We start from the raw sequence: 18,047 nt of genomic DNA, 5'->3' as shown, positions 1-18,047 counted from the left end.
AACAATATTTTATATAAATTAATTTTTGTGAATATTTAAAGGGTAGAAAAATATTTTCATCAAAATAAATAAAGACTAAGAGTGAAAGAATTAGCAGATTATTTACAAAATTAGGAAGCGTCATAATCAGAATAAATTTGATAAATAATTTCTTTTACATTATTCAGATAATAAATGGTAAAACAATGAAGCTTCATTAAAAAAAAATTTCTAAGAATAAACGGGGGGAATCTGTAATATTGAAAAAATCATGGCATAAAAATAAGAATTTTATGGTCATACATTCCACACGCAATTCCTATTATATTACACAAATCTCTCTGACTCCTCTTTCCTCTGGGGATCTTCGCTTTCCGCAAGATCTCTCTCTCTTCCCATTTCTCCTTTCTTAGATCTCATTACTTCACCCCTGTACCTTCAAATCCCAGTAAGGCTGCGGTTAGATCCCCATTTCCATCCTCTTGATCTCCTTTTTTTCCTTTCCGATCTACTTTCCGGAGGAAAACTGACCCCTTTTAATTTCTCCTGCTTTCTCTGTCGTCAAACACAGACTTAGGCAATCGGCTTCACCTCCACTTGTTTCTTATCATGGGGTTTCGGTCTTTCCTTATTCTTCTCTCGTTCTTCCTACTGCTGGCTCTTCCCTACGTAGCTGCTAAGGTAAGCATAATTTACGATTTCTGTGCCAGATATTGTAGCTGTTTTTTGTTATTCTAGGAATGAAATCGTTTCATTTCAGATGCAGCTATAGCATCATTTTTTCTTTTTCAAAGCTTTATTTATTTATTTATTATTTATTTGGGTTTTAGGATTCTGAGGTGGCAAATGAAAAGGAAGAATCAACTGTACCGCTCAAGGATCTCGGCCGCCGTGGCATGGTGAGTTAATTCTTCGTTTATTTATTTCAAAGATTGATGTCTGCTGAGCTTACTTGCATTTTATTTTTTCAATTATGTGTTTAGTTTATCTGCTGTTCTTAGATTTGGGAAGTGATTATTGTATATGGGATTTGCGAATGCAGATAGTTACCGGTGACCTTGACGTAAATTCTGTTGGTCTTGGTCTTCAAGTCGACTCTGGTCTTGGGATTTTTGATGCCTTTATTGCGAGCTTGTCCATGATTATTGTCAGTGAGGTTTGTGTTTTCCTATAAATAAACTGTAAAAATTTCAGCTTTTTGAACAAGTTGTTACTAGAAATGAAAGTCGTGTTTCCCCGTGGTCATACAGGAAGGAGAAACTTGTGCTGTTGCATCTTTATTAGGAACATTGTGAATGACTTTAAAGAGTTGGGCTAACATGACTTTTGCTGCTCAATAATCTATTAATTTTTCTTTTTATGATAATTTTGTTGCCAGATTGGGGATGAGACTTTTATAATAGCAGCTCTTATGGCAATGCGCCACCCCAAGTCAATTGTTTTGTCTGGTGCCCTCAGTGCCTTGATTGTTATGACAGTAAGCCATCCACGATTTCATTTTTGTTTCAACTTTGATTGAAAGAATCATTTTTTGTTCCTTTAGTGTAACCACTTGTTTATATATATATATATATATATATATATATAATGCTATGTATTTGCATGGCTTTGGTACGGAATGCACAGCTTTATGAAGTTTGATGTTGTTGTATGTGTCAATTAGGTACTTTCTACTGGACTAGGACGGATTGTACCAAATTTGATATCAAGAAAGCATACAAATAGTGCGGCTACAGGTAAATAAAATGTACATTATATCTGTTAATTGCAACTTATCTACCATATGCTTTCTCTCTCTCTGTCTCACCTATTCTTGCACTTGTAGAATGCTTTATTTTTTCTAGATATTAAGTAGTTTGCGGCTAGTAAAACATTCTATCAAATGTACACATCCCAATTTGACTGCAATCCTGACTGTTTTTAATAAGTTTTAATATTTTTCTTTGTAAAAGCTTAGTAAATGAAATTGATTTTGGCAAGAGACTTTTTCATAAGTAATGAAAAAAAAAGCACAGATTTATTATCTTGGAACACATGTAAATTCTTATATATAATATAAGTAGATAGAATGATCAATGCTTAACCTTGAAATCTGCTTTTAATATGCAGTCCTTTATGCATTTTTTGGGCTACGATTACTTTACATTGCCTGGAGATCAGATTCAAAATCATCCCAGAAAAAAGAAATGGAAGAAGTATGTTTTTCCTCATTCTCTATTTGATTTTCATTCATTTTCATGCATCAAATTGTGGTAAATGTCTAGTTTTGTTTCATACTTCATTGCAATTATCTTTTAAACAGAAAGAAAGAAAGATAATGTATTTGGTTCTAAATGGTATTATAACTTGTTTTAAACACTGGCTTATGTTTCAAGCTTTTGATTTCTTCTCAGATGTGTTGCATGCTGAAAAGGATGGTTATAGTTTGTCTTAGAGGATTTTGGGTTTACTTCTAATTTTATCACTTTATCTATTGCATGAAGTTCTTGTGCATAATAATTTCCATAAGCTCTCATTCTTTCCCTGTTAGATGGTGTGATTGCTTGGAATAGCAATGGACTTGCAAAGCTGGTCATCTTAAACTATCTGGTCTATGCTTTCATTTTGTAAAACATTAATGTTTTCTTTCTCTAAGTTTTCCTTCTTAATGAGTGTCTGTATGTTCATGCACCACTTAGAAGAGGCTTCTTAGATTGTTTCTGATGATTAAACTTTTTATATTCTCCTGTAAATTCCTCCTTCGGGTCTGCATTACTCTTATTGGTTTTGGTATTATATTTAATCCTAAATTGCATTTTATGTTCTCAGGTAGAGGAAAAGCTTGAAGCGGGGCAAGGGAAAACAACTTTCCGCCGCTTCTTTTCTAGATTTTGTACACCAATATTTTTGGAGGTATGTTTGATGCATCTAGACTTATTTCAGCAGGTTGCTTCGTGAAATGTGGAGTTCCTCTCTAATTTGATTTTGATATAATTGTATGTCCTTTGGGTATTATGTGATTTTTTTACCATCTTTCTGAAGTATTTCTGTTTTGTCATGCAGTCATTTATATTAACTTTTCTAGCTGAGTGGGGAGATCGCAGCCAGATTGCAACAATTGCTGTATGTCATTATTTCCTTGTTTATGCCTTCGTTAAGATATTAAGCTGCAGGGTTCAATTGGATTTATTTCTTGTCCTATATCTTCTTCTTGCTTGTGGGAGTTTAGTGAATGTATGAACTCAAGGTTGATGTTTTATAGTATATGTCTGATGTAATACTCAAAACTAAAATGTCTAACTCCGCAGCTGGCAACCCACAAAAATGCAATTGGTGTAGCCGTGGGGGCTACATTGGGACACACTGTATGTACTTCCCTGGCAGTAGTGGGAGGAAGCATGCTAGCATCTAAGATCTCGCAAGGGACAGTTGCAATGATCGGAGGCTTGCTTTTCCTTGGCTTTTCATTGTCTTCTTATTTCTATCCTCCTCTATAAGGATACAATATAGGCTAACTTGATTCTTTTCATAGTCTGTATTCACTTCAATGCTGTTTTCATTTTTACTTGCTAAATTTTTTGTTTGTGGAAAGGTTTTATACTAACTGGTTGTTGCCAGACTGTTCTACTTATTCTTTTGTATAATTAGCATATATCGTCTTAATTAGTTTTTCCTTAAAGTTTACCATTTGCAATGTTTAGCTATATAGCCTATGATTTAGAATTTGATTTTATTTGTTTACTAATTCCCTTCAAAGAGTTATTGGATGTGCAAAATGTCTTGCTAAGACATTAAGATGGGTTGAGATTTTCACAAGATTTTAATTTTTTTTTTAATATCAGATGAGAGGGAATGTGATATTTTTCTTAGTGATGAACGAGTTTCAGTCAAGAAATGATTTTGGGAAGTAGGAGAATTTGTGTTCGTTTTGGAAATGAGTTTAGCTCGTCTTGCAGCATTCTTACTGTATATGTTATTTTTTCTCCCATCACTTTGATCATAGTAATATCAATTACCGTATGGCTTCTGCAATTTTTCTATCTTCCACAATACAACCGCAGAATAGGAAACTGAACCATATAAGGAACTTGTCAACAAGAAGTTTGCAATTGAATTGGAGGAATTCTTGTTAATGGATACCCATAGGACTTCCTGGTAGAGAGTAGAATCTTTTCTGCAATTCCTTGGCTGCCTTCGGAGCAAACATTAAATATGAAAAGTCATCACTGTTACCCTTAATCACCTTCATTAACCCCAACTGTCATCGCCAGAAAATAGCTCTATTGCCAGAGACATCAGCAGGGAATTATTTATCCACCATTTCATCAATAAGTTGTCTTGCCCTTACTATACCATTGAATAATCACGTTAAAAATTAAACAGAAATCAACGGGGAAAGGCCAATCCTCTTCCATTTATGATTTCAGAATTAATAATTACATGACCCAACTGGCTCTTTAAATAATTTTTCTGATTTGTGAAAAGGAGCACCATAATTTTTTTTTTTGAAATAGTATGAAAAAGTATTTTGTAATTTTATTATTTTTATTTTATAATTTATAATTTAATTTGTATCGTTACACTGTTAATAAATAAATAAATAATTTTTTAACATTATAAAAAAATATTAATATAATAATTAAAATAATTATAAAATAAAAATATAAAAAAATATAGTATAATTTTATCCATTTTCATTTTAATATAATTTTTATATCAACCTTCCTTAAGCCAAAAATTGGCTTTTTTTTTTTTAATACTTTCTCCGTATTTTTTAAAGAATTTATGCAATTAGTATCACACCCTTTAAAACTTTAAAATTTCAAAGCATCAATGTCTCAAGACAACTAGATTATTGTTAAATTTGCCCAGTTCATGCTCGAGTTCCTTGTTTCATTCCCAAATCTCGCAGCAAACTTCATAGGCGAAATTGATTGATAGATAAGCGGCACCTGCAAATTCATAGGATAAATTGGCTGATCAAGGCTACCTTCAACTTCATAGGCACATATATTTGCTCTTTCTCTTTGCATCAGACTCTGGTTATGATACCTTAAAGATCATGTTTTTTCAAGTGTCAAATCTTGTTTCTTTATCTATTATGGCGGTAGGCAAGTAAATTTACCTTAAAATGAGAAGAGCTCGCCTGAGCACCAGATGCTTTGACACAAAATCAGTCCTCTTACCCTCTCCAGTTCCAGCAATCACAGATATTATAAACGCCACTAAATTTGAGCTTCATCACTGTCAACCATCCTGTAGGCATCATCAATCCTTATCTTCTGGCTACTCTCATCACGAGACACAAGCAGAGCTACTACATGCTTATGTCATCAAGAATGGCTCTCTTCAAAATCTGGCTATCAGTAACTATCTTTTGAACCTCTATGTGAAAAAGTGTCAGAATTTGTATCATGCCCACCAGCTGTTCAATGAAATTCTTACAAGAGACATTCGCACGTGGACTATTCTGATATCGGGTTTTGCTCAGTATGAGGATTTTAAGATGGTTTTGTATTTGTTTAGAAAAATGCAAAGCGAGGGTATTTGTCCTAATCATTTCACCTTATCTAGCGTGTTCAAATGCTGCTCTACTTTGTGCGAGTTAAGAAATGGGAAGGCGATACATGGGTGGATATTGACAAATGAGATTGGGTTGGATGTTATCTTGGTGAATTCTGTTCTTGATCTTTATGTGAAATGTGGTGCTTTGGATTATGCAAAAAGATTATTCAAGTCAGTGGAGGAGATAGATACTGTGTCCTGGAATATAATGATCAGTGCATATTTGCATATAGGAGATGTGGAAAGAGCCCTTGATTTGTTCCATGGTTTGAACTCCAAAGATGTTACAAGTTGGAACACGATCATAGACGGGCTAATGAAAAATGGATTCGAAAGAACTTCATTAGAATTGCTTTACAAGATGTTGGAAAGTGGGCATATGTTCAATGCAGTTACTTTTTCTATAGCATTGAATTTGGTTTCATGTTTATCGCTTTTGGAGCTGGGTAAACAGATTCATGGGCAGGTTCTAAGACTTGTTCTTCACAATAATGGGTTTATAAGGAATTCACTTTTGGGTATGTATTGCAAATGCGGGAAAATGGAAGAGGCATCCATGACACTTAGAACAATTCCTGTGAGGATTTCTTGTGATGATTCGTTAGCAGATGTTGTCTCATGGAGTTCAATGATTTCTGGATATGTTAGGAACGGCGAGTATGAAATTGCATTTCAAACATTCAGGTTTATGGTCAATGAACATGTTGTGGTGGACAAATTTACACTCACAAGCATTGTCTCTGCTTGCGCAAGCAAAGGAATTCTAGAATTAGGAATGCAGGTCCACGCACACATTCAGAAAATTGGGCATAAAGTGGATGCTCATTTATATTCCTCGTTAATTGATATGTATGCTAAATGTGGAAGCCTGAATGATGCTATAAAGATATTTAAACAAATTAATGATCTGAATGTTGTGCTGTGGACATCAATGATATCTGGGTTTGGTTTGCATGGACAAGGGCATGAGGCTATTGAACTCTTTGAGTGCATGATGAATGAGGGAATTATACCAAATGAGATTACATTTATTGGTGTTTTAATTGCTTGTAACCATGCAGGGTTGCTTGAAGAAGGCTGTAAATATTTCGAGTTGATGCAAAAAGTTTATGGTATCAAGCCTGATTTTGAACACTATACTTGTATGGTAGATCTTTATGGTCGATCTGGTCGCTTGAACGAGGCAAAAGAGTTCATTCAGGAGAATGGTATATCCCACGTGAGTGCAGTTTTGAAGTCATTTCTGTCTTCTTGCAGACTTCACAAAAATGTGGAAATGGGAAACTGGGCATCTGAGAGACTATTGAAGCTCGAACAATCTGATGCAGGTTCCTATATTTTGTTGTCAAACATGTATTCTACAGATCATAGATGGGAAGAGGCAGCTAATGTGAGGAGTTCAATGCAGCAGAGAAAAGCTAACAAACTGCCAGGACTGTCTTGGATCCAATTAAAGAATCAGGTTCATAATTTCAATTGAGCAGATCAGTGGGTTCTCTCTCACTGATCCCCTTCTTTCATCCCTTCCCTTTGTTGCTTAAGCAAATAGGTCTGGAAGGGTAGAAACACCCAACAAAAGGATCTCTTCAAAAATCCTACCTTTGATATTCGTTTAGATATCCCTGTAACTAGTTACAGAGGGGGACCATAACTATATTCATACTTGGAGAAGCTCACCGGTGAGCGAAGTCAGAGCTTCTTGTGTAGACGATCCTGCAGGTCATCAGTTAGCTGGAACAGTGACTGAGGTTGGCACAGTAAATTCGATGGGGAAGCAATTGGATTTGCATGAGATCTTTGTTCAATTCCAAACTTGTTATTCTCCTTTTTCTGTTCTTGAATATCAGAAGTCAAATTAGCATTATATGCTTTTTTCCATGTTAATGAATGCTTTTCCGTGTTCACTATATGCAATAGAAAGGAAAAAAAGCTGTATCCCAAGGGTCCTAGCAAACCTTCTTATCACTCATTCTCTCTGAGATTTTGATCTGATTTGCTCTTTTTCAGGGATAACACCATGAAATTTGTGATCCTCTTGGGAGGTAAGGGGTTATTGTCGATCACCAGCCTGTGTCTTTGAATCAATTGAAGGCCTGAGGCACGCTTGTTTGCCTTGGTGTTGATATTTAGTGTTCTTGTCTCCACATAAGGAGGGAAGAAGCATATGATAGCAGCCAATTTCCTGATTCAGAAGTTTGATCTAGGATTTACTCATCATGGGTGTTATAGGTCCTTTTCTTCTAACGGTGAGGAAAGAAAATTCAAATTTAGCAAACTGTTTTCTTTGCATGAAGGACATTATTCTGATTAGAGGCCTATATTGCACAGAACAGTAACTCTTCTCTTTTATTATTTGTTATGCAATATCCTAAAATTTTTTATTCCTCTGCGGTGGTCGCAAATGGCGATATCTCCTTAGGATTGCTGTTTGAGATATATGAATTGGTTTCTCTAGGATAGCTGATGTATGATTGATGGAAAAGAAAATAAGATGTTGGGAAGGAAAGCGCTAACTATAGATGGGGATGTAATGCAGCTCTGATTTTCATTAAGGATTAGCAAGGCATAACCAAATAATGAGGTCGGTAGTTGAAAACTTTACCAGAAATGCAAGAATTTTCTGGATCCCTGACTCAAGAAACTTACCTACAAAGTTGTTTATTCTCTTAAGGTTAAATTCCTTATACTTGAGTAGACCTGAATTTTTGCCAATAGATAAAATAAGGAAAGGGAAAAAGAAAGAAATTGTCCTGCTCACCCTACTTGTTTTAGAATTGAAGGAAAACAGAGAATGGATAGAAAGTGAAGTGATCTTGGAAGTATAATTTGATTTCTTCTTGCTTTTCTTTTCACCTTGAGCTCCAATTCTCCTTTTTTTTTTTTCCCTTCTAATGATTGCAGGTTAATTTAGCAGTCCGTTTCTGCCTAAGCTGGGATTTTGTGCTGAGAATAACTGCTGTTAAAGATGTAGAGAGAAGTAATTACATCATGTATGCTGCACAAGGAGATCTAGATCATCATTTGTATCCATAGAAAAGGAGATTGAGGATATGAAATGCTATCATTCCTGCAATTTGAAATGAACCGTTAACGTTTTCCCCCATTGTAAGGGGTTTGGATGCTGGAGCTGGACCAATTTAATATTGTAATGATTTGATCTCCACTCAGTTTATTTCCTTGTGGTTCTGGTTTAGATGTCTTCTTTTGCTCTTGAACTCTCAGAATAACATGAAAACTGAGTTCTCTGTTCTCAAGTTGTCAAAGTTTGTTTCCAACCAAATTAACTTTACAAATATAACCTACAAAGAAAATCTGAAAACTAATGAACCCATTCTGAATTTAGAGTTGAACAAATTTAACCTATTAAGAATTCCATATCAATATTTGTTCAAAATGATGCACTATTCAATCTCAAGTTATGTGTTCGGCATTCTTTTATTTTTTTTTCCTTTAATTTCTTTAAATATTTTAAAAGACAAATGTTGAGCAACTAATGATGATGCATTTGAAAATGGAAAATTTCCTGTCTATATCTTGTCTGTAATAGAATCGATATATAAAATGTATAAACTCACATATAATAAATATTATCAATATAATTATATATATATATATATATATATATATATATCTTGAGTTTATAATCATCTAGATTATCCTAATTATAGGAAATTCAAGTAATAAGTTTTTCAAGTGATCAATCAATGGCTTTTGGAACTAAGTTCCCCATTATAAGAACATCATTTTCCCAACAAAATTTTTTTCTGTTTTTTCTTAACCTATTCTAACAATCAATCATGTTTTTCTTCTTTAAGATCAAGAAAGTGCAGTTTGGTCCTCCTCATAGCCAATACAACTTTGATAGATTCTAACCAGAAAAGTTGCTTGTTTTGCACTCCCTGCTTCTAGTTTGGTATAGAGTCCAAACCAAGAAAACCCACAAAAAAAAAAAGCAATATCATTAATAATAAATTGAAAAAAAAAAAAAAGAGAACTAATTCTAAAGATGATAATACATAATAAGTAATGGCTTATACTGCAAGAGAGGCAAGTATAGGTAGAGAACTTAAACAAAAAGATAGTTTTTTTTTTCCTCTCTTTTTAGAGTGGTTTAGTTGTATGGTGAAGACAGCAGTTCCACCTACTCTGGATTATTGCATGTCTGAAACTGAAGCACATACGTCTAACGAAGGTCTTGAATCTGTTAATTAGGTTAAACTTCACGATAAAACCCATTAATAATTTAAAATTATACGTCCAAACATACCCCATCACCATCTCTCTACCAACCCAAACTCAATTTTTGTAGCTGACTTGTTTGTACGTGAAATTATAATAACTTGGCTGCAAAGCCACCATGCCCACCACCCAATATAACAAACCCAAATCCAGTTCTAGGGTTCTCTACTATAGCCTTCTCCTCAACCAACCTTATAGACTTTTTGCTCTTGTTTCTCAGTCCACTTCACATATTCTTTAATCCCTTTAATTTTCCTTTTTCTTTTGCTTGAGTTGTTGATGAAGAAATGAGAGATAGAATGGAAAGGCTTGTTCTTCTTCCTTTCTCCATTGGTTGTGTCTCTGAATCAAGTGTGGCTATTGGGGTTCACCACCCCAGAAGAACCAAGCAGCCACCACCTCCACCAATAAGTCTCTCTCTCTCTCTCTCTCTGTGTGTGTGTGTGTGTGTGTGTGTGTGGATCTTTCTTCTGTAGATAAGCTTATTTATTTGTGTTTGTGTTGAGAAATATGCAGGAAAAAAAGAAGACGACGAGGAAAGCTTATCAAGCAGTGAGAGTATGAAGAATGGATTGAAATTTCTTGCTGTTTCAAAGCCCAACATATCAGATCGGTTTCACAGACTTGTCAAGGGTTTCAAGACCTTCTCTCAATTGTTTGGTAAGCTTTCATCTCTCTTCCTAATCAATTAAATCAATATTATTACCTCGTAAAATATAGAATTCTATGATGGATCCATGCATGCATGGCTTGGATTATGCAGTATATGAAGAAGAAATTGAAGAACTAGAAATGGAAATTGGGGTTCCAACAGATGTGAAGCATGTGACACACATTGGATGGGATGGTTCAGCAAATACCAATCCAATTCAAGGATGGGACAATCTCATTCCTCCAGAGTTGCTCTCTCTTCAGCCTCCTGCTTCTCTAAGGCAACTTGAGATTTCCATGGCTGCACAATCTGATTCTCCTGCTCTTGTTAAGCCTTCATCTGCTTAATATTCTAAGAGATAGGTATGCATGAATATACGTATATATGTATGTATGTATATGTATATGTGCACGTATGTTGACGAATGAGATCATGGATATTTTGGAACCAGTTTGAATGATGAATGGTGCATTTGATAGCTTTCTATTTAAACCTAAAGAACCAAATTTCAATGTATTTTTCCAAACTTCATCTTGTAAGGACTTTGCTTTTGTAATTATATATCTACTAATCATCTGCAATTGCATGGATCAGATCATCAGCTAGTTTATAAATATATCCACAGTGTTCTTCCTTATGAAATATATATCAAATCAAATTCCATGAAATTTCCTATAGACAACAACCAAATTTTGATGTTTTCATAAAGAAATACATTTCTAAATCCTTAATACTATTTGCGACTAACTAATTCAACACTTAAACTAATTTAAAACTTAGTGAATACTAAAATTTATAGAAATTATAACAATTAAACATAAATTAATAAAAAATAAAAAATTGTCTATTATTTTTTTTTCTTCCTTTTCGATCAATTTTCAATGAAATTTGTGCCTATTTATTATAATTTTTATAAATTTAATCCAATAAATCATGATTTTTAATTAAGTGTTAAATATATTAATTCCAAATAATAAAAAGGTATAATTATGTATTCAATTTTAAAATTTTGATTAGAATTTGAAACCAAACTACATCTTTAATTATGAGATAGGCACCCTATGACTAACAATAAAAATCATTAACCAATGCAATTAAGAGATTTAATTTTTATATAAATTTAAAATTTATTAAAGTGAATTATGTTGAGAGATTTTAAGTCTATGCTAAAATATTTTTTATATTTGAATTGTTTGAATGGAAATAAAAAAAAAAAATGTATAAAATTGTATCCTATATAATATATATTTTTCACATGAGGAAAGCATGGGTTCTACTTTTCGCAATTACCACGCTCGCCCAAATGGACCAAAGTTATATCATATATGTGTGTTCATACATTTTTTTAATTAAAATTTATAAAGTAATCTTTAAATTTTACAAGTAAAACCACATAAATCTGAACCTTCAATTTTAATTAACAAACAATTGAAAATTTTTTAAACAAACAAACACCAAATTTAGGATAAAATAATAATAATAAAAAATATATAAATAAATTTCTAGCCAATTTCAAAGGTAATGTCCATTTTTTTTTTTTTTATAAAAAAATGATTTAATTCAAATATGTGAATTTATTAATTGATTCTAATTAACGCATTTGAATACTTATTATACAATAAAACAAAAAGAACGCATTTGAATACTTCTTATACAATAAAAGAAAAGTTACGCGTTTCAATACTTATTATATATTTTTTATGAAAAAAAAAAATCAATTTATTGCTCTTATAATTATTTTTAAAATTGAGATATTTTGAGTTTTACCACAAATAAAATTATTTATACTAAAAGCAGTCAACACGTGTCAAAAACCGAGGATTCGAAGAATATTCCTAAAGGGGCACGTAGAAAGTCCAAAATTGAATTTAGAAAAAATAAAAATAAAAATAATTAAGTTAATTACATTTTAATTCTTAAATTTTAATATATAAAATTAAATATTTAAATTTCATAATAATTAATCTGTTGAAATTATAATTTTATTAATGAATGGATTATAAAGAATAAATATTTTAAATATTTTTGTAAATATTTAAATTTTTATTAATATAAGTGAAATATTTTATATTATATTAATTATTTTTTAATTTTTATATTTTAAATTAATTTTTATATTTTTAAAATTTAATATTGTAAATTACTTTATATTCAATTCATTTAAAATTATAACTCTTACTTCTATTATGAACATTAACGTAAAGTTAATGGAATAATTAAACTTTTAAAAGTAAAATTAAAGGTTTATAAACTATTTAAATATTATTTAAAAATAGTTGATATTGTAAATTTTTTTAAAAAATTTTAAATTTATCAGTATTAAAATATTTTAATAAATAGATATTAATGAAACAAATATTAAAATTAGTTAAATATAATAATTTAAATAAAAATTAATTAAAATTTAAGTGTTATTTTAAATAAAAATTAAAAATTAAAGTATTGAAATTTTAATAAATAAAAAAATAATAAAATTTTAACTCTTTAATATTTTAAATTTAAAAGTGTTAATAAAAATATTTTTTTTATTTTTAATATTAAGAAATGGATGAGAGAGTTGAAGTTTAAATAGATTTATTATGAAAAAATATAAATTAATTTAAAAAATAAGAGATTAATTCGTTATTTATATTAAAATTTAAAAATTAAACTATAATTTATTTTTGTTATAAAGGTAATAAAAATATTTTTATAACATTAAAAAATAAATGAAATGATTTTTAATTTAAATAGATTAATTGTAAAAAAATTAAGTATTTAATTTTAAAAATATAAAAATTAATTTATTAATTATTTTAAAATTTATCCAAAATAATAATAAAGACTTAAATCAAATCAAAAACCTGGTCCAAAATAATCCAGTTTATTGTTTCCTGAGAGCCGCCGCTGAAACTTTATCCAAATCCGAAAATCTCTCGTTAAAAAACCAAACTTTTCCCTCTCGTCTCCAAATATACACGTTCGTTGAGTTGGATTCGGAATCGGAATCCGTTTCTAAAACGACTTCGTTTTCTTCTCTCCCGTTTTCCCTCTGTTAAAAGCCTTCGTCCCCCTCTTCTTTCCGTCTCAAACAATGAGCGTCTTCTTCTCCTCTCCTTGTTTCTGATTTTTTTTGTCTTTCAAGAACGAGTCTTCTGTTTGATTTTATTTGGTCTGCGATCAAATAGAAGACTTGTTTTTGATTTTCGAGGCGAATTACAAATGGGTTTGATTATTCGCGAAAGTGATTATGAAGACAAGAACGACGGCGTTTTGCTTCCGCCCGCGAATTTTTCTATGGTTGAAGACGGCATTTTCAGATCTGCTTTCCCTCAACCCCACAATTTCCCTTTCCTTAAATCTCTAAATCTCCGATCGATCATGTTAGTAATTACTTGCATTCGTCGATTTTTTTTTTAAGAATTCGTCTGTCTTGTTCATTTGGATTGTGTCATTTTGGTTTTTCTTTGGTTTTTGAGATCCGTTTTACATAAGGACGACAAATTAAAAGTTTTGATTTTAGTTTTCTTTCTTTTATATAAAAGAAAAAAACAATAATAATGTGTTTGATTTCAGAGAAAGTAGAATATTTCTCTTGGTTGATACTAATAGAAAAGAATTTGAAGGAATGGAAATAAAGCAAAGATTGATTCGATGTTGTTTATTTGTTTTCTCATTACTGAATGTTTCAGCTGACCAATTTGACTTGTTTTGGTATTTGGAACAGATATTTGTGCTGTGAGCCATATCCACAAGAGAATTTGGAGTTTCTTCGTGCTAATAATATTAAACTATTACAATTTGGAATTGAGGGGAAGTCGGTAATTTTCTGTTCTTCTCTTCAATTTTTTCAAGGTTGCCTGCATTTGTTATTGCAACCTCTGTCAATCCTCTGCATATTTTGCATTTGAAATAAGATGCCAGGCATCTGTGCTTTCTTGCTAATTGTATTTTCTCTCTTCCCTTTTTTTTTCTCTCTTCCTAATTTTGTTGGTATTGATTTTATATATTGCGTAACAGTATGGAATCTGTCGCTAATACTGTTGTCTAATCATTTGCATCTGCAGGAGCCTTCTGTATCTATGCCCAGGGATACTATCATGGAGGCTCTAAAAGTCTTAATTGGTATGAATAATGTTCAAAAAAATTTATATTCAAGTTTGAACCATGTGTTGCTTGTTTTTCATTTTTTCTAAGCCTTCTATTATTTCAAGTTTTCAAGCTCTCTTTGCCTGTTATGTTTCTTAAATAAGTTTCTTGATATTTCAGATGTAAGGAATCATCCAATTCTGATTCATTGCAATCGGGGAAAGGTATATTCAATTCAAGCCTTTTCTTTTGTTACCTTTTCACTGTGTTTGTCTGTATATACTTGATCCATATAAAAGTTGCCTAGCTGTATGCTACATTTTGTGCTCAGTATCTATTTGCAAAAGTTGGATTTGGCTCGGGGAAGGCATTTGTTTATCCTACTTTGTGAATTATTTATTCAATCTTTAAGAATCATCATTTAGAAAAAAGAGAGAGCTAGTAATATGATTTATTTGTTCATCTGCTTTTCTGCATGGTTGATATCATAGACCCCCACCAGATGTTCAATTGTGAAACTCTTCCCCTACATCCTTGGCATTTGTTTATGAACTTCACTTGAGTTCTGACCTTGTTTTCTCCATCATCTTTCTTGCAGCATCGGACTGGTTGTCTTGTTGGTTGCTTTAGAAAACTGCAAAATTGGTGCTTGGCTTCTGTGTTTGAGGAATATAGACATTTTGCTGGTGTGAAATGGAGGAATTCTGATCTGCAATTTATGGAGAAGTTCGATGTGACATGCCTGAGGCAGTGTCTGTACAGCATTATCTACCAGTACCATGGATACGGTTCAAACAAGAGGCGTTTACTTTATAGAGAAGAGAATATACAGAAGCCTCAGATCAAGTCAAATTAGGAATCACCATTTTAGTTTGGTTCCTAACCACAACCATTCTATTACATTTGCAAATGATTTTATTTGTCCAAACATTATCCATTTGTACTCTGTTTCATTTATTTCCCCTTTTATTTTCTTCCATATGTGCAAGGAGAGGGGCATTGCCAATTTGCATTGCCAGTGTGTATTTCTGTACTATAATATCAAACTTCAGTTTCTGTGTTCATCTTGATACTTTTATGTCGTCTCCAAATTAGTTAATTTGGTTGGTTCTTTTGGATACCAACAAATCATATCGAATTGAAGATTAGAGTTTTCTGGTTTGATTTCTGTTACTAATTCTTGAATTGGGAATAACGATTTCAATCCAAAATCAACTGAAATTAGTGATTTGCAGTTATGAATATCATTATTATTATTATTAAAAAATTATTTTATGTAGACATAAGATTAAAATTTAAAGACAAATATATAATTTTGGAAATCATTTTTATAATAAATTAAATAATATAAAGTATATATTTTTTGTGCTGATCAGACTATCCTTTATTTATTTTGCTTTTTCCTAACTTAATTATTAAGATTCTAAAAAAAAAAAAAAACTTTTATTGGCCAATGAGCAAAAAACAAAACGAAAATATATCCAGTTAGAACTGTCGACGTGGACAAATTCATCTGAATCCAGCCTTACAACATAACTGACATCTAAAGCAGATAAGTGTATATATGATCCTACATTCTTTCTTGCTCAATCAATACCCACAAATATTTGTTTCCTCCTAGGGTTTTTCACTTTATCGAAATTCGTCAAACCGCTGTTCCTCCGATCACCAGCCAACCATGACCGGAAAGGCGAAGCCAAAGAAGCACACGGCAAAGGAGATAGCGGCGAAGGTCGACGCAGCAACGACGAACAGAGGCGGAGGGAAGGCTGGGCAGATGGACAGAACTGGAAAAGATAAAGGAGGTCACTCAAAGTTTGAGTGTCCCCACTGCAAATCCACGGCGCCGGACCTGAAATCTATGCAGATCCATCACGATGCTCGCCATCCTAAGATCCCTTTTGAGGAAGATAAGCTCATCAATTTACATGCCGATAATGTAGCCGAATCATCTAAGCCGCGTCCCGGTGTTAGGGGCAGCTTCAAAAAGTGAAGGCTGAGGGCGAAGGTCATAAAGATTACAACTTGCCAATGTTTTTTCCTGGGTAGCAGTATGAATTCGCTAGGAAGTGTCTTCTTCTGTTCTAATCGTGGAATATATATATATATATATATATATATAATTAAGAAGCGCTTATTCCCAATGGATAATTTTCTCAATCTGGTTCATTTTGTTGAATATAAAGGAAAGGGTCTATTTGATATTCAATTTTGCTTTTTTATATGGAGTCAAAATGTGCTGTCTCTTACTATTTATCTCCTTTGGGGCAAACTAGTAGGGTTTAGGGGTTGGTCTTTGGCCTTTGGCCTTTGGGATGAAGTGATGATCTGCATTATTCCCATCTTGTGGGAAGACAAGAGAAGGAGCGAGGAGTGAATGCCAGGAAGAGCATACTTTTACAGGATGGACGGATAAGGAAATAACAAATATTTTACGTAAGCTGATTGAGTATTTGACGGGGCAAAGGAACCGTACAACTAATCGACTGTCCAAGAGAGTAGGAAGCAATGTTGCAAAGTTGATTCTTCAAATTTCAGTATTCATAAAAATAATGCTAATGATTTTCCTGATTTGTGTTTGCTCTGCTGTCGTTATTTAGTGTTTCTGTGTGTTTATCTGGATTATTTCCGTTGGCTGCACTTGACCAATTGGTGTAGGGAGCTCTTTTGTTGCTGTTTTTGGCTTTAAGTGGGGTGATACTGTACTGCCTGTAATACAAAACAATGATAAATGGTGGAATTCATTTCACCTGGAATCATCCTAATTGTCTCGGGGAATGATCATACCAAGTTTGTGGTCAGCTTCAAACCAAGATTTGAGGATCAAGAAGGTTATAAGCCTATTTAATACTGTAATAAAGATTCTAGTCCAGAATGCTTTGAATTTTGTTCTTGAGACTATTGTAAGAGCTTGGTGTCTGGTCTCTATGGGGAAGTCCTGTTGTTTGATGGACACTACTTGATTCTGTACAACCCTGGGAGCAACAATTGCAGTAGTTTATACGTTCCTGGGGTTCGACGAGCTTTTGATTAAAGAAGACAAGATTGAATTGTTCTTAAAAAATTCGAGCTTTGCTTCACTCGTGAAAAATGAAAGGTCAAGACACTTGATTAATGAACAAGAGGTCATCCGTCGCCATGTATGTTGAAGTATATTAAGAAGGTGAAGCTCAGCAACACCAATCCCATGATAGAGACATTAATAACTGGCATTTATGCAATGATTTAGGTATTTAATTTGATATAATCGACTTATTTTATGATCAAATATTTTATAATTTGTAATGCAATGCAGAAATTTGGAGACTTGTATCATTGACAAAATGGTTGGTTAGAGCAATTATCTACAATTTATTTTTAAAACTTTCGGGGCTTATTTGGGATTGTAATTCCAAGTTGCTTCTGAAAAAAATTTTCACGCAGCTGAAAACAATAGATAAACCAAACACCATTGTAAACTAAAATCAACTGAAGAGGCCCAATTTCTATTTTAATTTTGATTTCAATTTAATTTAACCAACTAGTTCCAATCCTGTAAGTTTAACTTCGATCCGATTGTTGCATC

At 32.5% G+C, this 18,047-nt stretch overlaps 4 protein-coding genes across 6 annotated transcripts; all 4 read left to right on the top strand.

The window, feature by feature from the left end:
* The first annotated feature begins 281 nt into the window (after positions 1–281).
* On the top strand, positions 282–8,669 carry LOC110627961 (pentatricopeptide repeat-containing protein At2g13600). Its single transcript, XM_021774379.2, has 10 exons — positions 282–660; positions 810–878; positions 1,022–1,135; positions 1,358–1,456; positions 1,643–1,715; positions 2,089–2,174; positions 2,788–2,871; positions 3,022–3,081; positions 3,267–3,453; positions 5,223–8,669. The coding sequence occupies exons 1-10, from the start codon at positions 589–591 to the stop codon at positions 7,001–7,003; spliced, it is 2,625 nt and encodes an 874-aa protein (XP_021630071.1). The 5' UTR covers positions 282–588; the 3' UTR covers positions 7,004–8,669.
* A 905-nt stretch (positions 8,670–9,574) lies between these two features.
* Positions 9,575–10,898, top strand: LOC110628736 (CRIB domain-containing protein RIC4). Its single transcript, XM_021775534.2, has 3 exons — positions 9,575–10,173; positions 10,279–10,422; positions 10,526–10,898. The coding sequence occupies exons 1-3, from the start codon at positions 10,050–10,052 to the stop codon at positions 10,759–10,761; spliced, it is 504 nt and encodes a 167-aa protein (XP_021631226.1). The 5' UTR covers positions 9,575–10,049; the 3' UTR covers positions 10,762–10,898.
* Positions 10,899–13,263: 2,365 nt separating this feature from the next.
* Positions 13,264–15,546, top strand: LOC110627875 (tyrosine-protein phosphatase DSP3). Of its 3 annotated transcripts, XM_043948570.1 has the most exons (6): positions 13,265–13,510; positions 13,587–13,776; positions 14,121–14,214; positions 14,461–14,518; positions 14,663–14,706; positions 15,081–15,546. In XM_043948570.1, exons 2-6 carry the CDS (start codon positions 13,616–13,618, stop codon positions 15,336–15,338), a joined length of 615 nt encoding a protein of 204 aa, XP_043804505.1. In that variant the 5' UTR covers positions 13,265–13,510; positions 13,587–13,615; the 3' UTR covers positions 15,339–15,546. The 3 variants fall into 3 exon arrangements, with proteins under 3 accessions (XP_043804506.1, XP_043804505.1, XP_021629941.1); XM_021774249.2 differs by having other exon boundaries at positions 13,266–13,776; XM_043948571.1 differs by lacking the exons at positions 14,461–14,518; positions 14,663–14,706 and having other exon boundaries at positions 13,264–13,776.
* A 442-nt stretch (positions 15,547–15,988) lies between these two features.
* On the top strand, positions 15,989–17,062 carry LOC110627876 (protein METHYLENE BLUE SENSITIVITY 1). The gene has a single exon (XM_021774250.2). It carries the CDS (start codon positions 16,161–16,163, stop codon positions 16,473–16,475), a length of 315 nt encoding a protein of 104 aa, XP_021629942.1. The 5' UTR covers positions 15,989–16,160; the 3' UTR covers positions 16,476–17,062.
* The last annotated feature ends 985 nt before the right edge of the window (positions 17,063–18,047 follow it).

Source organism: Manihot esculenta, chromosome 12, assembly GCF_001659605.2.
Source record: "Manihot esculenta cultivar AM560-2 chromosome 12, M.esculenta_v8, whole genome shotgun sequence".
Taxonomy (NCBI): domain Eukaryota; kingdom Viridiplantae; phylum Streptophyta; class Magnoliopsida; order Malpighiales; family Euphorbiaceae; genus Manihot; species Manihot esculenta.
Note: the sequence above shows the minus strand (reverse complement) of the source record. Positions and strands in the feature narration are given on the sequence as shown.

Coding starts and splice junctions, on each gene's coding strand:
- LOC110627961 (XM_021774379.2), top strand. CDS start 589: ATGGGGTTTCGGTCTTTCCTTATTCTTCTCTCGTTCTTCCTACTGCTG. Junction 1,716..2,088: donor TACAAATAGTGCGGCTACAG/GTAAATAAAATG, acceptor TTTAATATGCAG/TCCTTTATGCATTTTTTGGG. Junction 3,454..5,222: donor TTATTTCTATCCTCCTCTAT/AAGGATACAATA, acceptor CATCCTGTAGGC/ATCATCAATCCTTATCTTCT.
- LOC110628736 (XM_021775534.2), top strand. CDS start 10,050: ATGAGAGATAGAATGGAAAGGCTTGTTCTTCTTCCTTTCTCCATTGGT. Junction 10,174..10,278: donor GCCACCACCTCCACCAATAA/GTCTCTCTCTCT, acceptor AGAAATATGCAG/GAAAAAAAGAAGACGACGAG. Junction 10,423..10,525: donor GACCTTCTCTCAATTGTTTG/GTAAGCTTTCAT, acceptor TGGATTATGCAG/TATATGAAGAAGAAATTGAA.
- LOC110627875 (XM_043948570.1), top strand. CDS start 13,616: ATGGGTTTGATTATTCGCGAAAGTGATTATGAAGACAAGAACGACGGC. Junction 14,519..14,662: donor GGCTCTAAAAGTCTTAATTG/GTATGAATAATG, acceptor TTGATATTTCAG/ATGTAAGGAATCATCCAATT. Junction 14,707..15,080: donor TTCATTGCAATCGGGGAAAG/GTATATTCAATT, acceptor TCTTTCTTGCAG/CATCGGACTGGTTGTCTTGT.
- LOC110627876 (XM_021774250.2), top strand. CDS start 16,161: ATGACCGGAAAGGCGAAGCCAAAGAAGCACACGGCAAAGGAGATAGCG.